Source organism: Colletotrichum lupini, chromosome 4 (genome assembly GCF_023278565.1).
Source record: "Colletotrichum lupini chromosome 4, complete sequence".
Taxonomy (NCBI): Eukaryota; Fungi; Ascomycota; class Sordariomycetes; order Glomerellales; family Glomerellaceae; genus Colletotrichum; species Colletotrichum lupini.
In genome coordinates this window covers 710,472-732,740 of record NC_064677.1, presented here as the reverse complement: position 1 = coordinate 732,740, position 22,269 = coordinate 710,472, and the positions used below count along the sequence as shown (strand labels likewise).

The 22,269-nt window shown below is 55.5% G+C and overlaps 9 protein-coding genes across 9 annotated transcripts; 3 read left to right on the top strand and 6 right to left on the bottom strand.

The window, feature by feature from the left end:
- Positions 1-161: 161 nt before the first annotated feature.
- On the bottom strand, positions 162-1,413 carry CLUP02_07319 (glucosamine-6-phosphate isomerase; the record flags this gene model as incomplete). Its single annotated transcript, XM_049286314.1, has 5 exons — positions 162-365; positions 429-602; positions 725-1,072; positions 1,136-1,284; positions 1,350-1,413. 5 exons carry the CDS (start codon positions 1,411-1,413, stop codon positions 162-164), a joined length of 939 nt encoding a protein of 312 aa, XP_049143457.1.
- A 719-nt stretch (positions 1,414-2,132) lies between these two features.
- CLUP02_07318 (amino acid permease) lies at positions 2,133-3,926 on the bottom strand (the record flags this gene model as incomplete). Its single annotated transcript, XM_049286313.1, has 5 exons — positions 2,133-2,568; positions 2,633-2,931; positions 2,994-3,394; positions 3,457-3,765; positions 3,818-3,926. 5 exons carry the CDS (start codon positions 3,924-3,926, stop codon positions 2,133-2,135), a joined length of 1,554 nt encoding a protein of 517 aa, XP_049143456.1.
- Positions 3,927-5,357: 1,431 nt separating this feature from the next.
- Positions 5,358-7,188, top strand: CLUP02_07317 (uncharacterized protein; the record flags this gene model as incomplete). The annotated part of the gene is made up of 3 exons (XM_049286312.1): positions 5,358-5,677; positions 5,741-6,455; positions 6,538-7,188. 3 exons carry the CDS (start codon positions 5,358-5,360, stop codon positions 7,186-7,188), a joined length of 1,686 nt encoding a protein of 561 aa, XP_049143455.1.
- A 325-nt stretch (positions 7,189-7,513) lies between these two features.
- On the bottom strand, positions 7,514-9,576 carry CLUP02_07316 (uncharacterized protein; the record flags this gene model as incomplete). The annotated part of the gene is made up of 2 exons (XM_049286311.1): positions 7,514-7,844; positions 7,904-9,576. 2 exons carry the CDS (start codon positions 9,574-9,576, stop codon positions 7,514-7,516), a joined length of 2,004 nt encoding a protein of 667 aa, XP_049143454.1.
- A 1,131-nt stretch (positions 9,577-10,707) lies between these two features.
- On the bottom strand, positions 10,708-13,644 carry CLUP02_07315 (uncharacterized protein; the record flags this gene model as incomplete). Its single annotated transcript, XM_049286310.1, has 4 exons — positions 10,708-11,927; positions 11,978-12,270; positions 12,322-12,927; positions 12,986-13,644. The coding sequence occupies 4 exons, from the start codon at positions 13,642-13,644 to the stop codon at positions 10,708-10,710; spliced, it is 2,778 nt and encodes a 925-aa protein (XP_049143453.1).
- Positions 13,645-14,572: 928 nt separating this feature from the next.
- Positions 14,573-14,881, bottom strand: CLUP02_07314 (uncharacterized protein; the record flags this gene model as incomplete). The annotated part of the gene is made up of 1 exon (XM_049286309.1): positions 14,573-14,881. The coding sequence occupies one exon, from the start codon at positions 14,879-14,881 to the stop codon at positions 14,573-14,575; it is 309 nt and encodes a 102-aa protein (XP_049143452.1).
- Positions 14,882-14,944: 63 nt separating this feature from the next.
- On the top strand, positions 14,945-16,630 carry CLUP02_07313 (uncharacterized protein; the record flags this gene model as incomplete). Its single annotated transcript, XM_049286308.1, has 5 exons — positions 14,945-14,997; positions 15,054-15,090; positions 15,160-15,388; positions 15,469-15,601; positions 15,679-16,630. 5 exons carry the CDS (start codon positions 14,945-14,947, stop codon positions 16,628-16,630), a joined length of 1,404 nt encoding a protein of 467 aa, XP_049143451.1.
- Positions 16,631-17,033: 403 nt separating this feature from the next.
- CLUP02_07312 (SEP domain-containing protein) lies at positions 17,034-18,409 on the bottom strand (the record flags this gene model as incomplete). The annotated part of the gene is made up of 3 exons (XM_049286307.1): positions 17,034-17,793; positions 17,849-18,276; positions 18,329-18,409. The coding sequence occupies 3 exons, from the start codon at positions 18,407-18,409 to the stop codon at positions 17,034-17,036; spliced, it is 1,269 nt and encodes a 422-aa protein (XP_049143450.1).
- A 654-nt stretch (positions 18,410-19,063) lies between these two features.
- CLUP02_07311 (YidC/Oxa1 family membrane protein insertase) lies at positions 19,064-21,862 on the top strand (the record flags this gene model as incomplete). The annotated part of the gene is made up of 4 exons (XM_049286306.1): positions 19,064-19,333; positions 19,453-19,559; positions 20,034-21,318; positions 21,380-21,862. 4 exons carry the CDS (start codon positions 19,064-19,066, stop codon positions 21,860-21,862), a joined length of 2,145 nt encoding a protein of 714 aa, XP_049143449.1.
- Between the last annotated feature and the right edge of the window lie 407 nt (positions 21,863-22,269).

The window sequence follows — 22,269 nt, the reverse complement described above, 5'->3', positions numbered from 1 at the left end:
GAGTGGCTCACTTACGTCGTGATGAAGGTTTTATTGAACTGTTACTTCATTGACTGATTGACTTTGGTATTGTCTGCACTCTAAACTATGGGTGTTCAAATGACAAATGCCCATCCACTCCCAATCTGCATGCATAACCCCGCGCGAAGCATCATCGTCAACTAGATGACAGGCCATGAAGCAATACGAGAAGACATGCTGTCTGGCGTCAACTCCACCAAGTGATCCTCGTCAAATGTCGGCTTTGTGTTAGACGGTGTCCGGGGCGTCTGAGGAGGGCTGACAAGTGACGTCGTTCTAAGTCTCAAAGGCAGCTTCTGCTCGAAACCTTTTCCAAGGCCAACCTTTTCAATGCTCTTGAAGTACTAGGGAGGTGTACAAATCAGCAAAACATCAACACAAACAGCTCTAATGTTTAAGATCCATACCTTCACAGTCTTGACCTGCAACTCTAATGTTGCGTCCTCATCTGCAACGATCATGGAATAGGGGTGTAGTTGTAAACACGACAGTGTCCACATGTGATTCACCCCACCCTCAATCGCTTTCTGGAGAGCAATCGATTTGCTCGCTCCGTTGACAATGATGACCACCTCTCTGGCCTGTGCAAAGTCGTCAGCAAGCGTGTTCTCTGCAGTCACAAGTGTCTCATCTTCCCCAAAAAGAGGGAGGCTGTGGTTGGAAAGGAGCAAATGCACACCTCCATTACTGTCTGAACACCAACAGTCAAAGCCATCTGCGGGACCTTGTTCAAATCGCCGCCAAAGAATCGAGCATTCGCCCGAATAGTATCCATCGCCAAGGTCTTCACCCTCGTCCGAGACGCCAGACTTGATCCAGGCTCATTAAAAGCGATGTGGCCGTCTGGACCGACACCACCGAGGAAGAGGTCAATGCCGCCGGCAGCTCTGATATTTTCTTCATAAGAGGCGCACTCGGCATCCAAGTCAGGCGCGTTGCCGTCGAGAATGTGGACATTTTCGGGCTTGATGTCGACATGTGAGAAGAAGTGGCGGAACATGAAGCTGTGGTATGACTCGGGATGCGTCTGTGGCAGGCCGACGTACTCGTCCTTTGATCATTGTGTAAGACGGCGGCATTAAAACTTTGGTGGATTGACAAAAAGAGGACTAACCATGTTGAATGTTATGACATCTTGAAAGGAAATACGGCCGGCCTTGTGCTCTGCAACTAGGATCTCATAGATCTGGATCGGACTGCTGCCCGTAGGCAGACCGAGAACGAATGGCTTCTCTGGCGTTGGCTCGAAGGTTCTGATGCGATCTAAGAGGTGTCAGGACTCTTTCGGATTATCATCTCCAAAGCCCCAATCAATGCAGAGGTCATACCGAGGATGTAGTGTGCAACATGGGCAGATGCTGATGCGCTATCAGGCCTGATGATGAGCCTCATTGTGTCGGTTGTAGTCTTGAACAACTTGATTTAGAATAGAAGGATAGCAACGATAATGACAAAGGAACCGTGAGTTTTGATATTTCTTAAGGCTGTTATCGCTCAGGTAATCAGTGAATGTGGAACGCGATGGTGAATGGGGGTATATGAATCCTCAGATGATAGCCAACCAGCTCCTACACCACATGCAGTCAACGCAACTATACCTATAGCGAACAGCCCAAGCTTCACAAATCACACCGGCAATTCTACCCGTCGACGTCGCCGACTTTCTCTTGTCCTCCGGTGTTCGCTCTCCGACTTGACCGGTAGCACGTTGCAAAAAAAAAAGGGGGGGGGGGCGTCCTCTGGACCCGTCAACCCCACGTGGTGCAACCCGAGGATCCGGTAGCTGGGTGGCATCAACCTCGAACACTAAATTCCTTACCTCATCCATGCAAACTAAGAACAGTGCAGTGGTACCTCATGGTTCTGGTCTTTGAGCTTTGTGGGACCGTGAGTTTACGCGATAGTTGCATGCATTAACGTGACGCCCGCAGGGTCAAATTATTGAAATCCGGTAACCCTAACCCGGCTCTGGAAACGTTTGGTGTACCTTGTCTATACTACGTGCTCCTCTCCTTTACCCCATCGCATTTTAAAGAGAGTCCGACAGAGACGAGGAAACTCTCAGTCACTCCACGGCTCCGGAAGATAGAATTTCGGTGACTTGGATCTAATTACTCCTCCTTCGCCTGAAGCATCTTCTCGCTATACTTAGAGCCAGCCTTGAACCACCATGCGCCGACCAGAACCGTAAGTCCGCCAACAACAACGCAGGTGTAATTCATGTTGGCGGGCTCGACGGGCATCACGTACGGAAAAGAGAAGAAGACAATGGCAAACGTCAGCCAGCAGACGGTGACGCCGTTGACGATGGGGCCCCACGTTGGCCCCATGTGGAACACGCCGCGGTGCATGTTCTTCCGGCGCGTCAAGAGGTTCGTGACGATGGGGAACATGTAGGAAATGTTGTTGATGGTGACGGCGGAACCGAGAAGAGAGTTGAATGCGGTGGAAGAACCCAGGTACAGACATCCCAAAGCTGCGACAGCTGCGGTGACGGCGAGCTGGGAGTTCAAGGGGATCTGCCACTTGTGGTGGACCTTCGACCAACTATCACGAACATGTCAGAATCACTAGGTTTACTGGTGCAGTGGTTGGGTAAGGCTCAACTTACATCCGGGAGAAGGGCATCGCGCCATCACGGGAGAAGGCCCAGAAGACACGGCCAGTACTCAATTGGGAGCTGACGACGCAGGGCCCCAGAGCGACGAACAGAATGAAGGTTAGACCAAACGCTCCCCCAGCCCCCTGCGTGACTTGGCGGAACAGCTCGGCCAGCGGAAGCCCGGTGTTGGTCGTAGAAAGGGCGTCAAAGTCCTGGACGGAGAACATAAGGGTGATGAGGTAGGTGATACCCGTGACGAAGGCGATGGAGAGCGTGATGGCGATAGCCAGGGGTGCATTGCGAGATGGCTAAGCAAGGGTCAGCACACTCTCTGTCAGCTGAGCAAACGAAGGAACAAGAAGAAACTCACGTTGGGCATCTCCTCCGTGATGTGGGTGACTCCATCAAGTCCACCAAGACTGTAGAGAGGATTGACTAGCCCAGTGATGAAGCAGACCACCTGGTTCTCCCAACCAGTGTTATTGATCCACGTGCGGAACACGAACTCGGTGTTGCGGTGCGTCGGGGCACACGCCGCCACGGTGACCATAACCACGAACCAGCCGATTTGCAGATAAAAGAGGGAGAACTTGTTCAGTCCAGGAATGATCTTGTTACCAAACATGACGATCCCGGCGGTGATGAGGTTCAGCCCCTGGTAGACGATGAACGTCTGCCACGCCTGGATCTCGAGGTCTCCGTGGTAGAGCGCGATCAGGGCCATGAGAACCTGAGCGTAGATCAGGTTCGTTGACGCAGTCGTGAAGATCCCTAAGGTCAACGCCTGTCAGCCTCCCCATCCCAACATGCGATTGAAAGGCGAGACAACTTACAGCCAAGCACGCTAAACCAGCCTGTGAAAAAGCTCAAGACACCCGTCATCTTCCTCGGCGCGACGGCAGCAATCCAGTGGTACATGCCGCCTTCGGTGGGATACGACGAGACGAACTCGGCCAGCGACGCGCCGAGGAAGCATTGGAGCAGGGTGACTAGGATGAAGCCGTAGATGACGGCGCCGGGCCCACCGGCGTTGATCTCGGTGATGAGGCCGAGGCCGAGGCCGGTCCACGAGATTGTCGTCGTTGAGGCGAGGCCGATGAGACTGAGAGTGCCGAAATGGCGCTTGAGCTCTTGGGTGTGACCTGGTCCGTGTGTTAGTAGATGATTGCAGGATATGATGCTGAGAAAACTCACCCATCTGCGCCAAACGGATCTCATCTGCGGAAAGGTTCTTCTCCGGAGCAGCGTCGACGCTCCGCCTCGGACTCGACGAGATGTCGGTGGGTGTCTTGACGTCTGCCATGATGTCTCTCTTGAACTCTGCCAAAGGTGATGTTCGTTCACAATTGCAAGTTCTCTTCAATTGTCAATTGTCGACAGGACACCTCAACAAATCGTGTTCGCGTGCCATAGTCACGCGTGGGCGACATCGTCAACATATATCCATGTAGACCCGTAGGACTCTTACGGTGTTTTTCGCCCCCAGAATGCCGTTAGTCCACAATTGATAGTGTACGTATGGGGTCCTTCTGGCTTCAGCCAGACCCATCAGATGATTTTACCCCATCAATTGAGAGTGAAGAACGATTGTGTTTACAGTTTTTCGTGTGTCCCCCGGAAACAAGCCGTGCTTTGCCGCGACCCGATACCACGGGTCCATCTTAAAGCTATGGGGCAGATAAAATCATAGTCCCAGTCAGATCTTCTGCCAGTATTCGTAGGAGTTGATTAGTGCAAAGATACGGGCATTAGAGCCATGGTTGATCACCCGGTAAACATCGGACCGGGTCCTCCAACTTCTCCCAAGAGACCAAGCTCCCCCGTTCATCGGACCTTAAACCGTACCACACCGTCTGAACACTTTCTTTTCTGCCCTTCTGGACTGCCAAAAGTGCGGAGAAGAGGCGAGCAGGGGGCGCCGAGTCATCGGTCAGGGACGATCCTTGTTAGAGCCAACCGGGCATCTCGCATCTCCCCCGGCTTTCTTCTTCCACGACCCCGGTTCATGCCCGTAACCCAGTGATACCACTGTCCTTCCGGGCAATCACCTGTTCTTCGCTCGGGGATGCCCCGAAATGCTTCTTCGTGCTGCCTTTCCTCGGCTACAGGGGGTCTCTCCCGCCGTTGGGAATTACAACGTCCCATTGAGCCAAGGTCTACGAATTCGAATCCTTCATGTTCTTTCTCTAAGAGACTAGTGTACGGAGTACGACTCTCATCCCGCCTTTTCCACAGCTAGGAGGACGGTTGTCAAAGGTCTCCATGTCTTCCCACCCTCGTTATCACCTCCGCATTCTTACCTAACCTGGCCAACATCACCGACCCGAAGTCGAGAGAGGAACCCACCCAGCCACCGCCGCTAAAGTAGCTTGTCCTGCTTGATTGATTGCGCACCCGGGTCGGGACCCCGGGGGAGGGGTTTTCCTGCTTGAACATGACATCTCTTGGTACTCGCCCACTGCCCGTTCGTCGCCGGTCACGCGGCTTGTATCCGTATCTGTGTAATGACGACGATCTTCCGGGGGCCCAGCGCGATATGGGCAACTCTTGGCCGCGGTCTTGGCCGCGGAGAGAGAGTGAGAGAGAGCGAGATTCGATATGATGGTGTATATTAAGGTAGCTTGAGACCGCATCCCCGGGTTCGCAATTGAGTCCCCTACCGCAGGTCTCTGTTGAGCTTCCAACTCCTCTGTCATTCGTCAATTGGTCCCTCTCGTCCTCTCCTCTCTTCACAATGGCAGCCACCTTCAAGGCGATGGGCATCCTGGCCCTCGCCAGCTCAACAATGGCGGTGTCGCCATACGTCGCCAATCTCTCCACCAACGCCCAAGGCCTCTTGACTGAGTCCATGACGTGGATGGACCAGTACTACGACCGTTCCGCGGGGTACCTCTACGACATTGGATCCGCGTCCGCGCTGCGGCACGAGACGCGCAGCTCCGTCTGGTACGCCCTGGGTCTGCTTGCGCGCAACGACGGCGACGACGCCGCGGAGGCCGAGAAGATTATCAAGAACACCATTGGCGCGCAGTTCAAGAACGTATCGGAGCAATGGTGAGAGCTTCTTCAAACTTGAGTTGACGGGTGCAAGAGACTGACTTGGCTTTCAACACAAAGGTACGGAGACTACCAAAAGTACGACGGGGAACCGTACGTGGGATCGCCTTACTACGAGGACAGCATCTACAACTCGTGGGACCCCAACTGGAGAGGTTTCGTCGGCACGACGCTCGTCATGGCGTTGGAGGAGTTCCCCCACCTGCTGAGCAACGACACCCAGGATCTCATCCTCGAGTCGCTGCACAACACCACAAAGGGAGACGAGTACCGCGTCGGCGGCGTCGACGACGACAACCTCTACCCAGCCTACAGCAATCCCGTAAGCTCCTTTCTTCTTAACAACAGCTGTAATGCAGGCACTAACACCACCAAGGCCATCATGCGCGCCCTCGTCTCAGGCTACACCGGCCGCCGCCTCAACGACGCCAACATGACGGCCTCGGGCGAGTCCTACGCCCAGGAGATCATCGATCTCTTTGACCGCGCCAACACGCTCTCCGAGTTCAACTCGGGCACCTACACGGGCGTCTCCCTCTTCGGGCTGATCCTCTGGTCCAAATACCTCCCCGAGGACTCGGTCATGACGCAAAAGGGCCCGCAGATGCTCGCCGACACGTGGAAGGCCGTCGCGCAGCTCTGGCACCCGGGCATGAAGAACATGGCCGGCCCCTGGGACCGCGCCTACGGCTACGACATGAACCGCTACGTCAGCTTGATGGCGCTCTGGTTCTGGACCTTGATTGGCAAGGAGAACTCTTCGCTCATCTCTGCTGTAAGTCTATCCTCGAATTGGTTCCTCAGGCCAAGGCCCCAGGAGCGCACTCGTAGAACAACAGCATACTAACTCCGAATAGCCTCAAGTCATGTCCCACGCCGCCGACTACGCCTGGGCCCCCCTCTTCGCCGTCCTCGCCGACTTCCACGCAAGCCTCCTCCCCGAAGGCCTCGTCGCGAACCTCACCACCTTTGGCAGCGAAGACCGCACCTTCTCCGCCTCAACCTTTTACCCGCCCTACGACCTCGTCCCCCGCAACATCAGCACCTGGCTCTCGGAAAACCTCACCATCGGCGCAGAATCCTTCAAGGAGAACGTCGTCGGCGGGCCCTCCATCAACCAGGCGTCCTTCAACCCGGCCGTCGTGCAGTGGGACACGGGCGCCGAGATCGCCTTTATCTCGCTGCATCCCACCGAGATGTCGCTCGACGTCGAGGTCGCGCCGAACAAGCTGAGCCTGAGCTACCCCAACGGCACCGCCGACTCCATCTTTACGTTTGTCGTCGGTACCTTTATCAAGAAGCCCACCATCACCGGCTGGGCTGATGTTCAGGGCCTGTCTGTGAATGTCTCGGGCAACGTCAACGAGACGTACGCGCTGTCGTTTGCTGGGTCCATGGGAGGCACCAGCTCGCCCATCCGCGACTTTGAGTTTTGGAACTTTACATACACGCTGCCTCAGGGCTTCGAGGGCACGCCGAGCATTGTCCTCGACTTGAACTTGTTGTAAGGATGAGATGGGTGGGGGGTTAGATGTCAGGCTCCTTGAGGCTAGGCATGTTTATGGTGTACATAGTTGAGCATTCCGGCTTGGGATGTTCATGATAATGAAGTAATGATATTGGTAGTAATGGCAGGGAACCTCTACCGTCAACAAAGGTCGTCGATAGACGCAATCAAAATGGGTGGAATTGAATTCCATCATGCTCTTCGTCGTCGATGAGAAAGTAGTAATCTTGATGATATTTGACGATTTCCTCAATTTTGGATGCGATTATCAATCAATCGCAGAGTATTACACTACATTTATGTTTTACACGTGCTTCTCATAAAACTCAACCCCTCAAGTAAGCAAGAAGGCCTCGCTCAACAGCGACACCAACTGCGCCAGTAGCAGCAACAATCCACACCCACTGGTTATCGTACTCCCCAAGACTGGGCCAGAAGCTGTTCTTGTCGCGCTTGTACTCCTGGAGCTGCTGGAACTTGAGCGGGTTCTCCTTGGCGTAGCGCTCCTCCTGGCTGGCCTCAGTGACCTTATCGCCGCCGAGGTAGCGGAGGACAATGTAGTTGACGATGGGGCCGAGGGCGGCGAGGGGGTGCATCATACCGGCGCTGTAGAGGAGGACAGGGAAGGACAGGTGGACGAGGGCGTCGCCAAGGTAGCTATGCTTGGTTAACTTTCATAATTCAATGAGAGAAGTTGAGACCCATGGATTACTTACTTCGGGTGGCGGACAATGCTCCAGACGCCCTCGCGGTTGATCTCCTTGCTCTTGCTAGAGTGTTCCTCAAGCTGGCTATCCGCAATGGTCTCTAGGGCAAGACCAGCGGTGAAGAGGAAGACAGCCAAGCTATGGAACGTCTCGGGGAACTCCGTGAAAGCAGATGACCGCGCGCAGGTCAACGGCGCACTGAAAGGCAACGTAAATGGCAAAGCAATGAGTGTCTGCAGCGCAGCCTCGGGCAAGAACATGCTGAAGAAGGCCTTGTCCCAGAACTTGGGGTCCTTCTTCTTCAACGCGACGTAGCGGTCGTCGTCCTTGCCACGCTTCACGCTGCGGGTGGCGATGCGGTAGAATAGACGGGCACCCCAGGCGCTAACACCAGTGAGGAGCAGCTTCTGGGTGTATCCGAGAGAGTTCCATGCCGAGGGGACGGACAGACCATCGTGAGCTACGCGGGCGCCGATGGCGGTCCACCAGGCGTTGGCGACTTGACCAGAGGGCCACAGCCAGTCTTTCGTGTCTGCGCGGTCGGTGTACCGAGCGACGGCGTAGACTACGGTGCTCAAGCCGGCGTGGAGGCCAAAGGATGGGAGTAAGGCGTTTTGTACGAGGCCGAGGGTTGATGTCGTAGCCGCATTGACGGGGTTACTGGGGTGGAGGCTGAAGTGCGAGCCGTAGCGATCCTGCTCGGCACCGGAGACTCTTGGCAGTCTTCTTGAGATCCCCTCTGCAGCTGGACCTGCCTTGCGGCCAAAGTGGGCTCCGAAGCGGTCTTGCTCAGCTCCCGAGGCGTGGGGGAGGTGTTCGTTGACCTTTGATCCGGAGGGCAGCTTGTCGCTGCCGAACCAGCAGCCGAAGCGGTCCTGCTCAGCACCGGACGTCTTTGGGATCTTGTCCTTGATGTCCGAGGCAGACGGCAACTTGTCGCCTCCGAACCAACTTCCAAACTGATCCTGTTCTGCGCCAGTTCCCTTGGGCAGCTTCTCGTTGATCTGGGAGGCAGAAGGCAGCTTCTCCTTGATCTTGTCCGTGACCTGATCGACAACGCCCTCCCAGTGCGCAGCGTACCGGTCCTGCTCGGCGCCCGAGGCACTGGGCAAGTGTTCCTTGACCCAAGTGCCGGCGGGCTGTCCCTTGTTACCACCGAACCAGCGATCATACCGATCTTGCTCGGCGCCAGACACACGTGGCAGCTTCTCGCCGAGCTTGTCGACAGAAGGAAGCTCGTGGCCGCCAAACCAGCCCTCGTAGCGATCTTGCTCAGCCCCAGAACCCCGCGGGAGGTTCTGTCTCAGCTTCTCGGCAGCCTGGTCTCCCTTATTTCCGCCGAACCAGCCTCCGTAGCAGTCTTGTTCGGCACCGACGCCTCGGGGCAGGTTCTCTTTGATCCTGTCCGCAGCGTGCTCGAGCTTCTCGGTGGCTTTGTCAGCTTTCCCACCGAACCAACCCCCATAGCGCTCTTGTTCGGCGCCGGCGCCGCGGGGGAGGTTCTCCTTGAGTCTGTCGGCGGCATGTTCAATCTTTTCGGTAGCTTTATCGGCTTTGCCACCGAACCAGCCGCCGTACCGATCCTGCTCGGCGCCCGATGCCACGGGCAAGTGTTGTGCCGTGGGGATTTCGTTAGTATTGACGCCTAGGCGGGCATTGTAGCCCTCTCCCCGGTCCGTCATTGTGCTTTGGATTGTCGTAGACTGGACTCAATGGTATCGTATGACGAACGTAAGGAAACCGTCAATGAAACTTTCGATGGGAAGGGAGAAGAAGAGAAGGGGCAGAGGGTACTAGATAGTATTTGAATGGCACATGTAAACAGGGAGGAGGGGAAGCTCCGGAACGAGCTGTGGTGGCATGTTTCCGAATGGCCCTTACATCTGAAAGCTGGAAGCTCTGAGCTTACTTACAGCTAACTGCTACCTACCTCCCCCAATTCGCCTCTAAAGCTGTGCTGTAAGGATGACGTCTACCCCGCGGTAGGGCGGGTTACCCCTTGTTCCTCGACGTCACTGGGCGTCCCGATCCGATGAATTGGCTGATGCGGTTAGCTTCGCAGGTCTGGGTAGTACCACTGCAAGTCTTCTCGTCACTCGCTTCAAAACAACAAAGCTTCTGTAAAGAATTGAACATGATACGAAGACTGATAGATTACTGTATGGATCCTCTAGATGTCTAGCTCAATACATAGCTTAGGGACTGCGCCGGATGCTGTTTGTGAGGCTTCTCAATGAGAGAGACGACTTACACGATACTTTCATTACCCAAGATACACACAGGAGTTCACTAAAATTGCGGGGTTTGCTGGTGCAGATCGACGAGCACCTGCATTCTTGGCCAGGAACATGGGCTGACGGATCCTCTGCTCGGACACGGCGGGCATCCAACCCCAGGTTTCGTACAATATCTGACATGATGGACAGTCAAAGTCTCCAAAAAGCTGTGCTTGGCGTAAAATAACAAGAGCACCTGTATACTTATCTTAAAAGGTCACTGTCGCACCGAATGACGAGTGGGAATGTGGTATTCAAAGAGGCAGAGAACAATATCACACGGATTTTGTGGGTATCTACAATGTCATAATAGAAGCCTCGGTATCCCATATGACCTAGCAAATACCAAATCAAAGCTTATGTTCAAACAATAGCAAATGGGGAATAATCAAACAATTTTACTTCCAACCGGCTGAAACCGAAAGCAGTGCGCGACGCCGGTTCCCAAACGCCAAACACCACTCCATTTCCGCGCCCCCAACCCAATGAAGAACAAAAGAAACATCCTAAAAGGAGACAGAGCAGAACGACAAAGAGTCAAAACCAATTACCGCCGCCGTGGCCCCCATATCGATCGTACTCTGAAAACCCAATCTGCGGAGGCGGGAACATGGGCGACACAACCTCTGTCTTGCGCTGCCCGTCCTCATCCAGGTACGTCGCCGAGTCGAGAATCAAATCAAACAGCGTCTCCTCTTCGCTCTCATCCACCGAGACAGACGGGTTCGGCGAGAACGGCGGCGCCGTCGTCGGGGCTGTATTCAAGCTCGTATTGGTTGTCGCGCTCGTGGTGGTACTCCTCGCGGTGGTACCGGCAATACCACCAACACCACCACCTGCCATCGGCAGACTTAGTCGCTCAGACTTTGCCGACGCCTGTGATGAAGCCCGCGAGTACGAACTAATCAACTCTTCAAGCATCCGACAACTCTTGCAGAGGATCCCTATTCCCGAGTCGGAGAACCTACACGTCAACTTCAGTGTTCCCTGCGCCGCAGCCGAGGAACTGCTGAAGTGGCGCTTGTCTGAGAAGATGTCTTCGCCCGGTCGGAGACTCTCTCTCATGTTGCACTTGCTGCACCGGATGTCTGCTGTCGTGTTGCTATTGCTAGATTCACGGTAGCCGCCGGCGCTGCTCGGTGTTGACTCGACACCTGAAGAGTACTCTGCGTCCGAGTGGGCTTTGGATGAGGTGTCGTGTTCCGAGACTGGGCTAGGGCCCACATCAGAGTGCTCTGTCAAGGCTGATATGCGCGGGAACGGTATCGTGAGCATTGTTGGGACTGGAAGCGTTGCGGCCCGTGTCAGCTTTTCGCGCCTCGCTTCGTTGCTGCTGCTTGTCTGGCGTTGACGTTGACGTTCAAGGCCGGGGCCGTCCCAAGCCACACCCTTGGTTTCATTGACGGCAATCGTAGGACCACGCTGAATGAATCGTTGTAGACTCCTGGTGCTGGAGCTGGACGCAGACGACAGGTTACGTGGTCGACCAGTTGTTGTGTCCAGTGACGCTGATGACTTTCCAATGTGAACAGGCGCCTGATTGCGACAAGAGATGAAGACGCTTCTGAGATGCGCTTCAACATCCAGGGATAGGGACGCAGTGATAACGGGTATCTGCGCGGAAAATGAGCCGCTGTCGGCCGATTGCGAGGCGAGAAACCGAAGCCGTTCCTCCAAGCTAGCCTTCAAGTTCGACATGTTGCCGGCAGCAAAGACTTCCTGTTCCACCAGCGGCAGCTCTACGGCGGGCAAGGCAACTAAAGCCTGTCAGTGAATATGTCTGCATTCTTGGATCTAGAATACTCACCAGGCTTCGGTACCACTCTGTCAAGAGGGAATAGCCACCTCCACAGCTCATCCCACGAGTCGAAAACCTTATTGCCCATCTGTTCAGATAGTTTCTGTGCTTTCATACTACTGAGGCCATCTTCTGGATCGGCCCATTCAGAGTCGCCATCCGATCTTGGTTCGCACATTTGCTCTCTAGGTAGCATCAAGTGTTGCTTGAATACGTTGGGCTCCGAGAAACCATCCTCACACCGCGGGCACTGAAAGAGGTGAGCATCGCCGCAACGCTCATGATCCTTTGCGATATGCTTCCTAATGCCATTTAGTTATTGCTCTCTATTGTGCCAATGGTTTGATACTTACTGCAAGTCTGCGAAATCTTTCCATTTTCCGTTGGCGCAGTGCCACTTGTCATTGACGTTGAATCGTGCCGGATTTCGCAGCCTGTAAGGGCATGGCAGCAATCCACCTTGGCCACTGCTTTCTCTTTGATTATTCGAGGAATAGTAGTCGACAATCGATGATCCCCCGCTGGACCTTGTATCCTGCTTGGAGGACTGCGCGTTGCGTTCGTCTGTCGCGGCCATCTTGATCTGACCACCAGCTCTGCCTGCGGTCTCCTGGAGCGACTTCGATTCCAGAGCCAGACGGGCTTGCGCAGGCCCTCCGCTCCCACTGTCAGCGCCTCCTGTCTGTGCAAGACGGGAGATGTCTTCGAGACATCGTGCTACAGTGTCCCAGACTTTGAGGGGAGTCGAGGATCTGTCGGCGCCAGCGCCAAATTCCTCGTCCAATATCATGGAACAGATACGAGACACCAATGGCTTCTCACCATCTGGTAGAGCATCGTTCGACGCCTTCATGTCCTTCCGATAGCTTTCCAGGTTGGAGTCTCTTGGCGGCAAACGTGCAGGTTGGTTTTGTGAACGGCTCTCACTGGGCTGCTCATGTTTAGGATGGGCTCCAAGCCTAGTTACCAGGTTAGCTGGCCAACGTTGAAGATGTTGTCCTCGATGGGCACGCATACCTAGGCATCTCCGGCATCCTTCCTTTTGATGGGGTCGCCGGCATGCTCATGGAGTGCGTCGGCCTAGACGGTGTCTGTGGCTCCGACGAAGGGTGAGCTTTGCGAGGCGTGCTGGCTGACGTCTCTACGCCGCCAGCTTTAGAAGAATCAGAGGAGTCTTTGCGTTTCAAGAGAATTGAGTCTCTTAGCGGCAGACGTCGACGCTTAGGTGAAGTCTGCTTGACGTTCCCAGATCGTACAAGGCCCCGTGGCGGAACGGGAAACTCCCAGGAGTCGTGAACCAACCGGTTCTCTTGGTCCTCCTCCTGACTCTTCTTGTCTCGGTGTCCTTCTCTGCTATGTGACAGGATGCGCAGCGTCATAACCGGGCTTCGGCTTCTGTCAAATGGCCTTGTCGACGAGCTGTAGACGCGTCCCGAAGAGGCACTCGACCGCTGAAGTGGGACAGGCGGCACAGCAGTCTTTGGTGCATCTTCTGGCGAGGTATACCTTGATCGAATGGTAGGTCTGCTGACTGGCAGCGGTGGGCGGTACTGCCTTTCGACTCTGGTTCTTTGACCTGGCGCACTTGTTCCCCGTGATCGGCTACTGGATGGGTGTTCCGGCCGGCGTGGCGGGATCTGCTGCGGATGCGTGTGCAGGGGGTTCATGTTGGACATGCTGTGATGGTCTCTTGCCCCTATCCCTGTTGGTTTACGTCTTGCGTATTGAACATGAGCTTAAAATCGCCAGCGCTGGATACCACTGGCACAACCAAGCACAACTATGCCTGTGAAGAAAGGCTCGTCCAAGAAAGAACAGCGACGAACCACGAAACGAACAGCGTGTAGATTGAAACCGAATTCACGAAGCAGCAAACACCAGGCCCAGGGCCAGCCTGGTGGGGGATCTGAACAGTCATATGTGCTCGCTTTGTGTACGCCGGCAGCTTCATGCTTTGGAGGGATGAACATGCAGAAAATGCTCAAGAGGGCGGACGGCACGACTCGGATCCAACAGACAACCTGTCACTAGTCCCATCGTTAGTTAAAATCATTTCAGACACTGATGCGCAAGACGGGATCCCGAGACTCGTTGACTGCATCGCACCCATTGGCCCGAAGTCGAAGGGAGAAGCGAGCCGAACTAAGACGGGAGTCTAAGGGTCGATAACCAAGACAAGGTCTCAAAGTCCAGCCTGCGGCGGGGCATCTGTGGCACCCCAAAACAGTCCCTTTTTCGACAGCTTTGCCAGTCAAGCCAGTGACCATTGGACTGCTAGGCTCTAGCATATCCCTTCCATTGAGCACGACACAATAGAAGAGGTTGGACTCCCTCGATGGCTGGGCCTCGACACACCATAGACCATGTGCAGGGCAACTTTGCCAGCGAGATTCATCTTCCAGATGACGATGTTGACTTTTGTGGCAGAGTAGCAACAACCAAGACCTGCATCGCTCGATGACAGATCATGTCCCGTGGCCCGTGGGCATAAGAAAAGTTTGATTCCGCCGTATCTGATGATCAGATCATGGGTGGTGGTGTCGCGGGGGAAGCGTGCGATGGTTGTCAAGCCGACCTCTGTCGAGAATGACCAGCAAGGCGCCGTTACACAATGTCGTCTTCGCCGGCATAGACTTTTTCATCGGGCACCTTGAGGCCATGAGTATCTTGCGCTTTCGTGGCCCTTCGTGTCACCCCATTGTCCCATTGACGAGATTCCTTGGCAGACATCTCGACATTGGTGTAAGTCAAGATGCTCTTGGTTTCATCGACGACAAAGTCGCACCCGTTCCAGTGATGGCATTCCCAGTGTTGGATGCGCACGCCTTGAACTTGCAAGTTACACCAGAATTTGTAGGAAATTGTGTCGAAATCCGGCCGTGAGGATGCGAGTCTTCGGTAGTCCCGCGACATCGTATTCCTCAGCGGGTAAAACAACAGATAGACGGGATGAACGAGTAGACCTGGGGCTGAAAGATGGAGAACCGAGCAATGGCGAAAAGCAAAGTCTCGCAGCACTCAGCCGTCGTGTTGGTAGGTGGTGGGGGCTCCCAGGGCAGGCAGGCAGTGGCTTATCTTATCGGAGCGCGCAAGCTCCGGTTCACCTGGAGGTCACCGTAAAGGTACGTACTGCGAGGCTCCTGGAAATGCGCGAGAGCCCATCCCATAGGCGGCCATGATCAACATTCAAGCCCATCGGGAAATCCAACATCGCAACGAGGCCACACAAACTCAATCGATATCGAGCCATCTTCTTCAGCACCGCATACCAGTCACTCGTTTTGATCCTCAGAAGTGTTCGATCTCCACGCAAGCCCCAGGACTCCCCGGCAACAAATCGCGTAACCAAGAATCCGACGACACCGAAATTCCCAATTGCTGAACACCACCACACCCAATCCACGAACCCCTCCTCACCACGTGCTGAAGAGCTCTCCAGATCGCGAGCACAGGGTAGCCTATATACAACATGGCTGACGCCGGCTATACCAATGGCCCAGGCAACACGCCCTTGGCCGAGGTCAAGAAGCCCAAGAAGAAGAAGGTCCTACTCATGGGAAAGAGTGGCTCGGGAAAGTCGAGCATGCGAAGCATCATCTTCAGCAACTACATTGCCCGTGATACCCGGAGACTGTAAGCCCTCTTCTCCTATACCTGGTGGTTCTTTTAGCTATTTCGTCCGCATAGAGACTGACCACGGAACCAAACAGCGGCGCAACAATAGACATCGACCTCTCCCACGTCAAATTCCTCGGAAACCTCACCCTCAACCTCTGGGACTGCGGCGGCCAAGAGGCCTTTATGGAAAACTACCTCTCCCAGCAGCGCGTCCATGTCTTCTCCAACGTCGGGGTCCTCATCTACGTCTTCGATATTGAGTCCCGCGACATTGACCGCGACCTTGCAACCTACGTTTCCATCATCTCCGCCCTCCTCCAATTCTCCCCGGGCGCCAAGATCTACGTCCTCATCCACAAGATGGACCTCGTCGTCCCCGCCCACCGTGAATCCGTCTACGACGACCGCGTTCGCGTCGTCCGCCAGCGCACCGCAGAGTACGCAAACAGCATCGGCTACCTCCACCAGCAGCATCCAGACGCCGCCGACGACCCCACCAGCCCCTCGACCGCGCCCCCCGCCGGCGGTTTCGACATCACTCCCTTCGCCACCAGCATCTGGGACCAGAGCCTCTACAAGGCCTGGGCGAGCATCATTCACGACCTCGTCCCCAACCTAGCCACGATCGAACGCAACCTCGCCAATCTCGGCGTCGCCATCGAGGCAGAAGAGCTCCTCCTCTTCGAACGCACCTCCTTCCTCGCCGTCTCCTCCTGGACCTCGGAAGAAGGCCAGCGGAACCCCACCGAGGACAGGCTGGAGCGCATGTCCAACATCATGAAGCACTTCAAGCAGACCATCAGCCGCTTCACCGGCACCCCGCGCAACGCAGAGCAATTTGTGCGCATGGAGCATAAAGCCGGCACGCGCTTCAACCTCTTCATCCTCAAGTTCACGACGAATACCTACCTGATGGTCATTCTGCCACCCGGCGAGGCTAGGTTCAACGCCGCCATGCTCAACTGCCAGATCGCGATTGAGCATTTCAAATTCCTAGACGGTCCGGCTACCATGATCCCGCAAGGCGGCGGCAGCACAGCATGAGAGTATTCCAAAGGGGGGCTGTAAATAATGCGAACCTCGCGGATCTGTTTCTAGTTGGTTTGTACGTATCGGCAACAAACAGTTTGCCGCAGCGGCGTATGGCAAGGGATGATTAATGATACCATTTGAAGGGGCGTTGAAGGACCTCAAAACTGTACAACAAAGAAGTACATGTACGCTTAGCACAAAGGTACTTTGGCAGCAAGCAATAAAGGACTTGCCGACCTGATGTTACTGTTTCATGTGGGCGTGTCTATTTCTCAAGCAAAGTCTACATTCCACGCAGAGGCAAACGGCCTCAAATGCCCAGACCCAAAGCCACCCGGCTATAATGCGGGTCAGGGCCCCAAAGTACCAAACGCCGCCCGGTTCCCGCCATTTTCTTTTCCGTCTGCCTCGTGCATTAAGCCCACTTGACGACCGCGGTGCCGCCCTTCTTGAACTCAGACATCTCGCCCAACACCAAGCTGCGATCGGTGTGGTCCTTGTTGGGGAAAGTCGTGGCCAATACCCAGGACCTGCTGCGGGTATCCGCAGAAGCGCGCTGCACAAATTCGTAGACGTCATTGATGGTGTTGGTAGTGTTGAAGCGAGCAGGCAGTCTGGTGCCATTGGGCAACTGGATACGGAGGGTCAGGGTAGGCTGAGACTCATCGACAGCCTGCTGAGGGCCAGTCGAGCTGGCACTGGCCGAGGCCGAAGCAGCAGGGGCGGCTGTGGTGGACGAAGAGCTGCCCTCACCGGGAACGGGGCTACCGAGCCGGCGTCCCTCTCCGCCGAACGGCTTGTATGTCTTGGGCAACGGGTGGTAGTTCTCCCGGTGTTGATGAAGCTTCACGTCGACCGGCTGATCGTAGCGAACATTCATCAAGTGCAGAGGGGCTCTACCAGCCCGAATCATGTTGAGATCCATCGCATTCTCGGGGTCGTCGAATCGGTGAAGTTCGCCATCGTCAATGCTAAAGCCATCCTGCCACAGGTGCAGTGTACGCTCCTGAGGCTCGCCGGTCGCACCCGCTGAGCCACCCGCACCCTCCTGAGCATCAGGGTCAGGAATACTGCGGCTCTCGGAGCCCTCGCCACCCAACGTGGTGCCGCTTCCGCGGAAAGCACCGGAGCGCGAAGGGCCCGCGGGCGATGCAGTCTCTGGCCGGGATGCGTTCCTGATCTGCGTCAGTCGTGTCGTCCTCGTAGCATTTTCTTGCATTGTGAACTTACGCCTTGGCCTTGGCGAGGATGTCGCTGATGATCTTCTTAGCACCACCGCCCTCTTGTTGAGACGGGTCCTGCACAGCCAGTCCAGACTTTTCACCGCCAGCAAAGAGGTCGCCGCGGCCTCTGTCATCGTCATCCTCGTCATCTTCATCGTCATCGTCGTCGTGTGCGTGGCCTCCTCCAATAGAGCTAAGCGTTGCGAGACCCTTCTTCTTAGGCGCTGCCTTCTTTACGGTGCTCGCTCTGCCGACCGACTCGGGCGCGGGTCGTCCATCGAGAGTTCGGGGACCGGTGTATTCGGCGGGAGCAGGAGCAGAAGCTTGAGCCTGCGCAACGGGTTCGATTTCTTCCTCACCGGAGTCGTGGTCGGCGTAGTAGGCTTGGGCGGCAAGGCCGATGTCCCAGTTTGCGGATTCGAGGTACTCTGTGCACTTAACGCAAAGTTAGTCAGGTAATTCACCACGCTCTTTCCAAACACCTTACCCTAGCTTCGGGCATGCCTGTCAGGCTCTTGAAGTCGCGAAGTATATTGTTGCGCGAAGCGCTGTTGGAGCTCCCAGACATGTTGGCGGTACTGGATGTGGTATGGCGGGGGAGGGTGAGGTGTTGATGGGGAAGGATGAAATGGACGGAAGATGAAAAGAGAATTGGAGTGGTCTCTTAACCTAGTGTATAACGGCGCGGTCGTTTAATAAGGTAGGTAGAGATATCAACAGTGAATCCGTGGTCTTTTTGAAGCTCAGTTTTCTTTGAAGGTTGCGCTGTGCAGTGATTGAAAGGCGAAGTGGGAGACGAATAGCAGGCAGCTTAGTGGTCGTAACTGCTTCCACGGGCATTGGAGCTGCATCCGTAACGAAAGGTATTACCTGGCCGTCTAGCACATTCCCTGTGACGTGAGGGAGGAGCCACCGCCCATACTGACTGCCCCAACCCCACCAGAGGTACACCGCCACATTTGCGACTTATCTAATCTCTCTAGATTGTGGCTGAAGCTTCGACGGGGAAAGTCGAATACTTACGCACAGACCCCACAGACTGCAGCAACACGTTGGGGGAGGTGGCAGCTGCGGTGTGATTTTCCGAGGTGATGCCGTAGCCGTAGCTCCCCGTCCCATCATCGAACTGCCCTGCGCCGAATCTCGGTAAACCTGCTCGTCGACCAAGTTTCCAATCATCCCCACGATCACTACCTTCCGAACCCCCAAGTCAGCGTCGACTATGGCTTCCGACGACTCCCTCCACCCCCTTGCCGAGTCCGGCGTGACGATCCGGTCCGACAGCGAGCAGTACTCCCAAGGCGAGGATCTCACCGAATCACCTCCCTCGTCCAACTCGCCCATCATCCTCTACAAGCCGCCCACGTTCTGGGGCCTGGTTCGCGGGGCCGCTATCAACCTGTTCCTTCCCTTTATCAATGGCATGATGCTGGGATTCGGAGAGCTATTTGCACACGAGGCTGCCTTCAGGCTAGGTTGGGGCGGCACCAAGGTACGAAACGGAGTTGTTAGACGCTCGCATACATGCATCCCCAGAGCATGCGCATACTGCGAGATTTCAGCCGAAGATGGCGACACATGTTGCAATAGTATCTAACACACATATTACAGGTGTTCCCCTTGTCCCGGAGAACGGCGCACGCTATTGGCCCCGGCCTTGAGATTCGCGACAAGCACCGGAGGCCCTCTACCGGTCTCGACGATTTGACGAGCTTGGAGTGACTAGGCGGGTGGGAATGAAAGCACGAGTGCACCTATGAAGACGGGATATTTCCGACCGCGTGTGAGGTCGCAAGCTGCTCTAAGGAAGACAACAAGAAACGACGGCATCCCTCAGTGACAGAAAGCTGCTGCAAGCGGTGTCGGAATCATTACAAACAATGTCCAGCCAGATATACTACTTACCTAGGCAAGGCTACATACATCGGCGTACGGGGAGAGTAGAGGCATTTACAAAGTACGGCCCTTGGACAAATGGTGTTGGTGTGGACCAGGTTACATGACGAGTTCAAGACTCGAGGGTCGTACATATGTAAGGATCAAAAGAAACCAAAATACAGCATGTTCTCTTATTCATTGATGGTTAGCCAACAACCTCAGCTTTGCAAATTTCCACATAAGTGCACGGCTACAATCGAGCCTTCCGGTGTCATTGTTATCCAATGCTGACCTTCCTGAGTCTCGTCCCCTAGACTCAACCTGAGTGACTCTCCCCTGGCCGCGGAACGGAGCCGGAGCTTGGACCCGCTTCCCGTCCCACCCGACATTTCCCCGGCGCGTCTGCGGTTCCAATGGCGAGGTCCCCAAAAATTTCCAGCAACTCGCGCTGAAGACAGAAAGACGCTGACTGGAGCGTCAGTCTGCAATTCTCACCACCCTCCCAACCCTCCTCCCTCAGAAACTGCCCACCATGCTGCCCAGCAGAGGTGTTCTTCGTTCGCTGCCCTCCACGAGAGCGGCCAGCAGCATAACCCGCCAAAGTGTACATTCTTCCTCTCCCACCCTCTGCCTTCGGAATCCCATACGCATCAAGTACTAACGTGCAGTGACCAGATCTCCCGGGCACCCAGACGACTCGGCGATGGACGGCAATTTGGAACCTCGATGCGCAACGGCAGTGCGCCCTGGGCGGCACTGAGATCGACCAACTTCAGACCAGGTGGCCTTGCCGGCACAGTAGCCATCGGCGGCTCCCTCGAAACGAGACGAGCAATCTCCCTCTGGGACAAGTCTGAGCCCCAGCCGACACCATCAGCACCGTCACCAGTCGCACCAGCTGCACCGGCTACCCCCGCTGCGCCCTCAGGGTCCGTCGACGCAGCCTCAGCATCCGCTTCATCTATCCCTCCTTCCGCACCGGCCGCACCTGTGGCACCCGTCGTCCCCGAGGCCGCAGCCCCCTCGACCTCTTCCCTTCCCGAGCTCGATGCCGCCTCCCTCCTCGATCTCCCCGAACAAATCGGCTTCCTCAAGACCCTCGGCCTCGACTTCGGCTGGGGCCCTTCGAGCGTGATGCAATGGGCTATCGAACACGTCCACGTCCTCTCCGGCATGCCGTGGTGGGGCTCCATCGCCGCGACGGCCATCCTTCTCCGTCTCATCATGTTCAAGCCGCTCCTCAAGTCCCAAGACACCTCGGCGAGGATGCAGAAGCTCCACCAGGATCCGGCCTACGACGAGACCCGCAAGGCGATGCAGGAGGCCATGGCGAGCGGTAACTCGGCCGCCATGACTGAGGCCCGTCGCGACCTGTCCATGCTGAACAAGCGCGCTGGCGTGAACCCCCTCAACGCCTTCTGGGGTCTCCTCCAGATCCCCTTTGGATACGGCATGTTCCGTGTCCTCAACGGCGCTGCCAGCATCCCCGTCCCTGGCATGGAAACTGGTGGTTTCCTGTGGATCACGGATTTGACCGTCTCTGACCCTTACTTCCTCCTGCCTATTGCCGGTCCGATGGCCATGTTTGCCATGGTCAAGGTACGTGAAACCCAGGCGACCCAGCTTGCCTCAATCTAGATGCTAACATGTCGAGTTTCAGCTCGGCTCCAAGTACTCCACGCCTCAAGCCAAGGCCCAGCAAAAGCTGATGATGTACATCCTCGGACCCCTCTCCGTAATCTTCACCTCGTACCTCCCCGCCGGCGTCCAGTTCTACTTCTTCATCACCGGTCTCATCGGTGTCGCCCAGAACTGGCTCTTCTCCAAGGCCGCCTTCCGCTCCCTCTTCAACCTCACACCCATCGCCACTCCCGGCCCGACCAGAATCGCTTCCGGTCCCACACGTCTGAACTACCAGGCCCCGCGCGCGACTCCTGCCCCCGCAACCCCTGCGGCTGACGCCGGCAGCATCAAGGGTATCGTCGACAACTTGAAGCAGACCGTCCACAACGCCAAGGGCGGTGCCGGAAACCACCTCGAGGCCGGCCGCAAGCGCGAGGCGGAGAAGGCTGCTAAGAAGTACGCTGAGCAGAGAGGCGAGCAGGAGAGACAGAAGTTCTGGAGTGAGACACGGAAGAAGTAAATGAATGCGTTTTGGGGTTGTTGTACTAGTCATCAGTACCAGACGGTGGAAGAGCATTGACTGGGATCACCGTACCTTGCACTTGTAAAATATCAGAAAGAAGACGGACGGCAAACTCTCGAGTTTTGTGGAAGAGAAGGAGTTTTGAGATACTGTACCATATGGGTGTAGAACAAAGACAAATCATCTGGGTACCATGCTGCCACAATGCAATAATAGAGAATTACTCTCCTAAATTTCATATCGCTGATCACGGTGAAACGCGACTAATGATGCCCATGAAACGTCCAGGGCTACCTATCCAGGACTCCGAAACCACCTTTCAGCTAGTTTCTCATCTTGGAGTGAAAATATGTATGCCAATAAATCGAAGCATTGAAGCCACATTGTCGTCAGCATTCAGATGC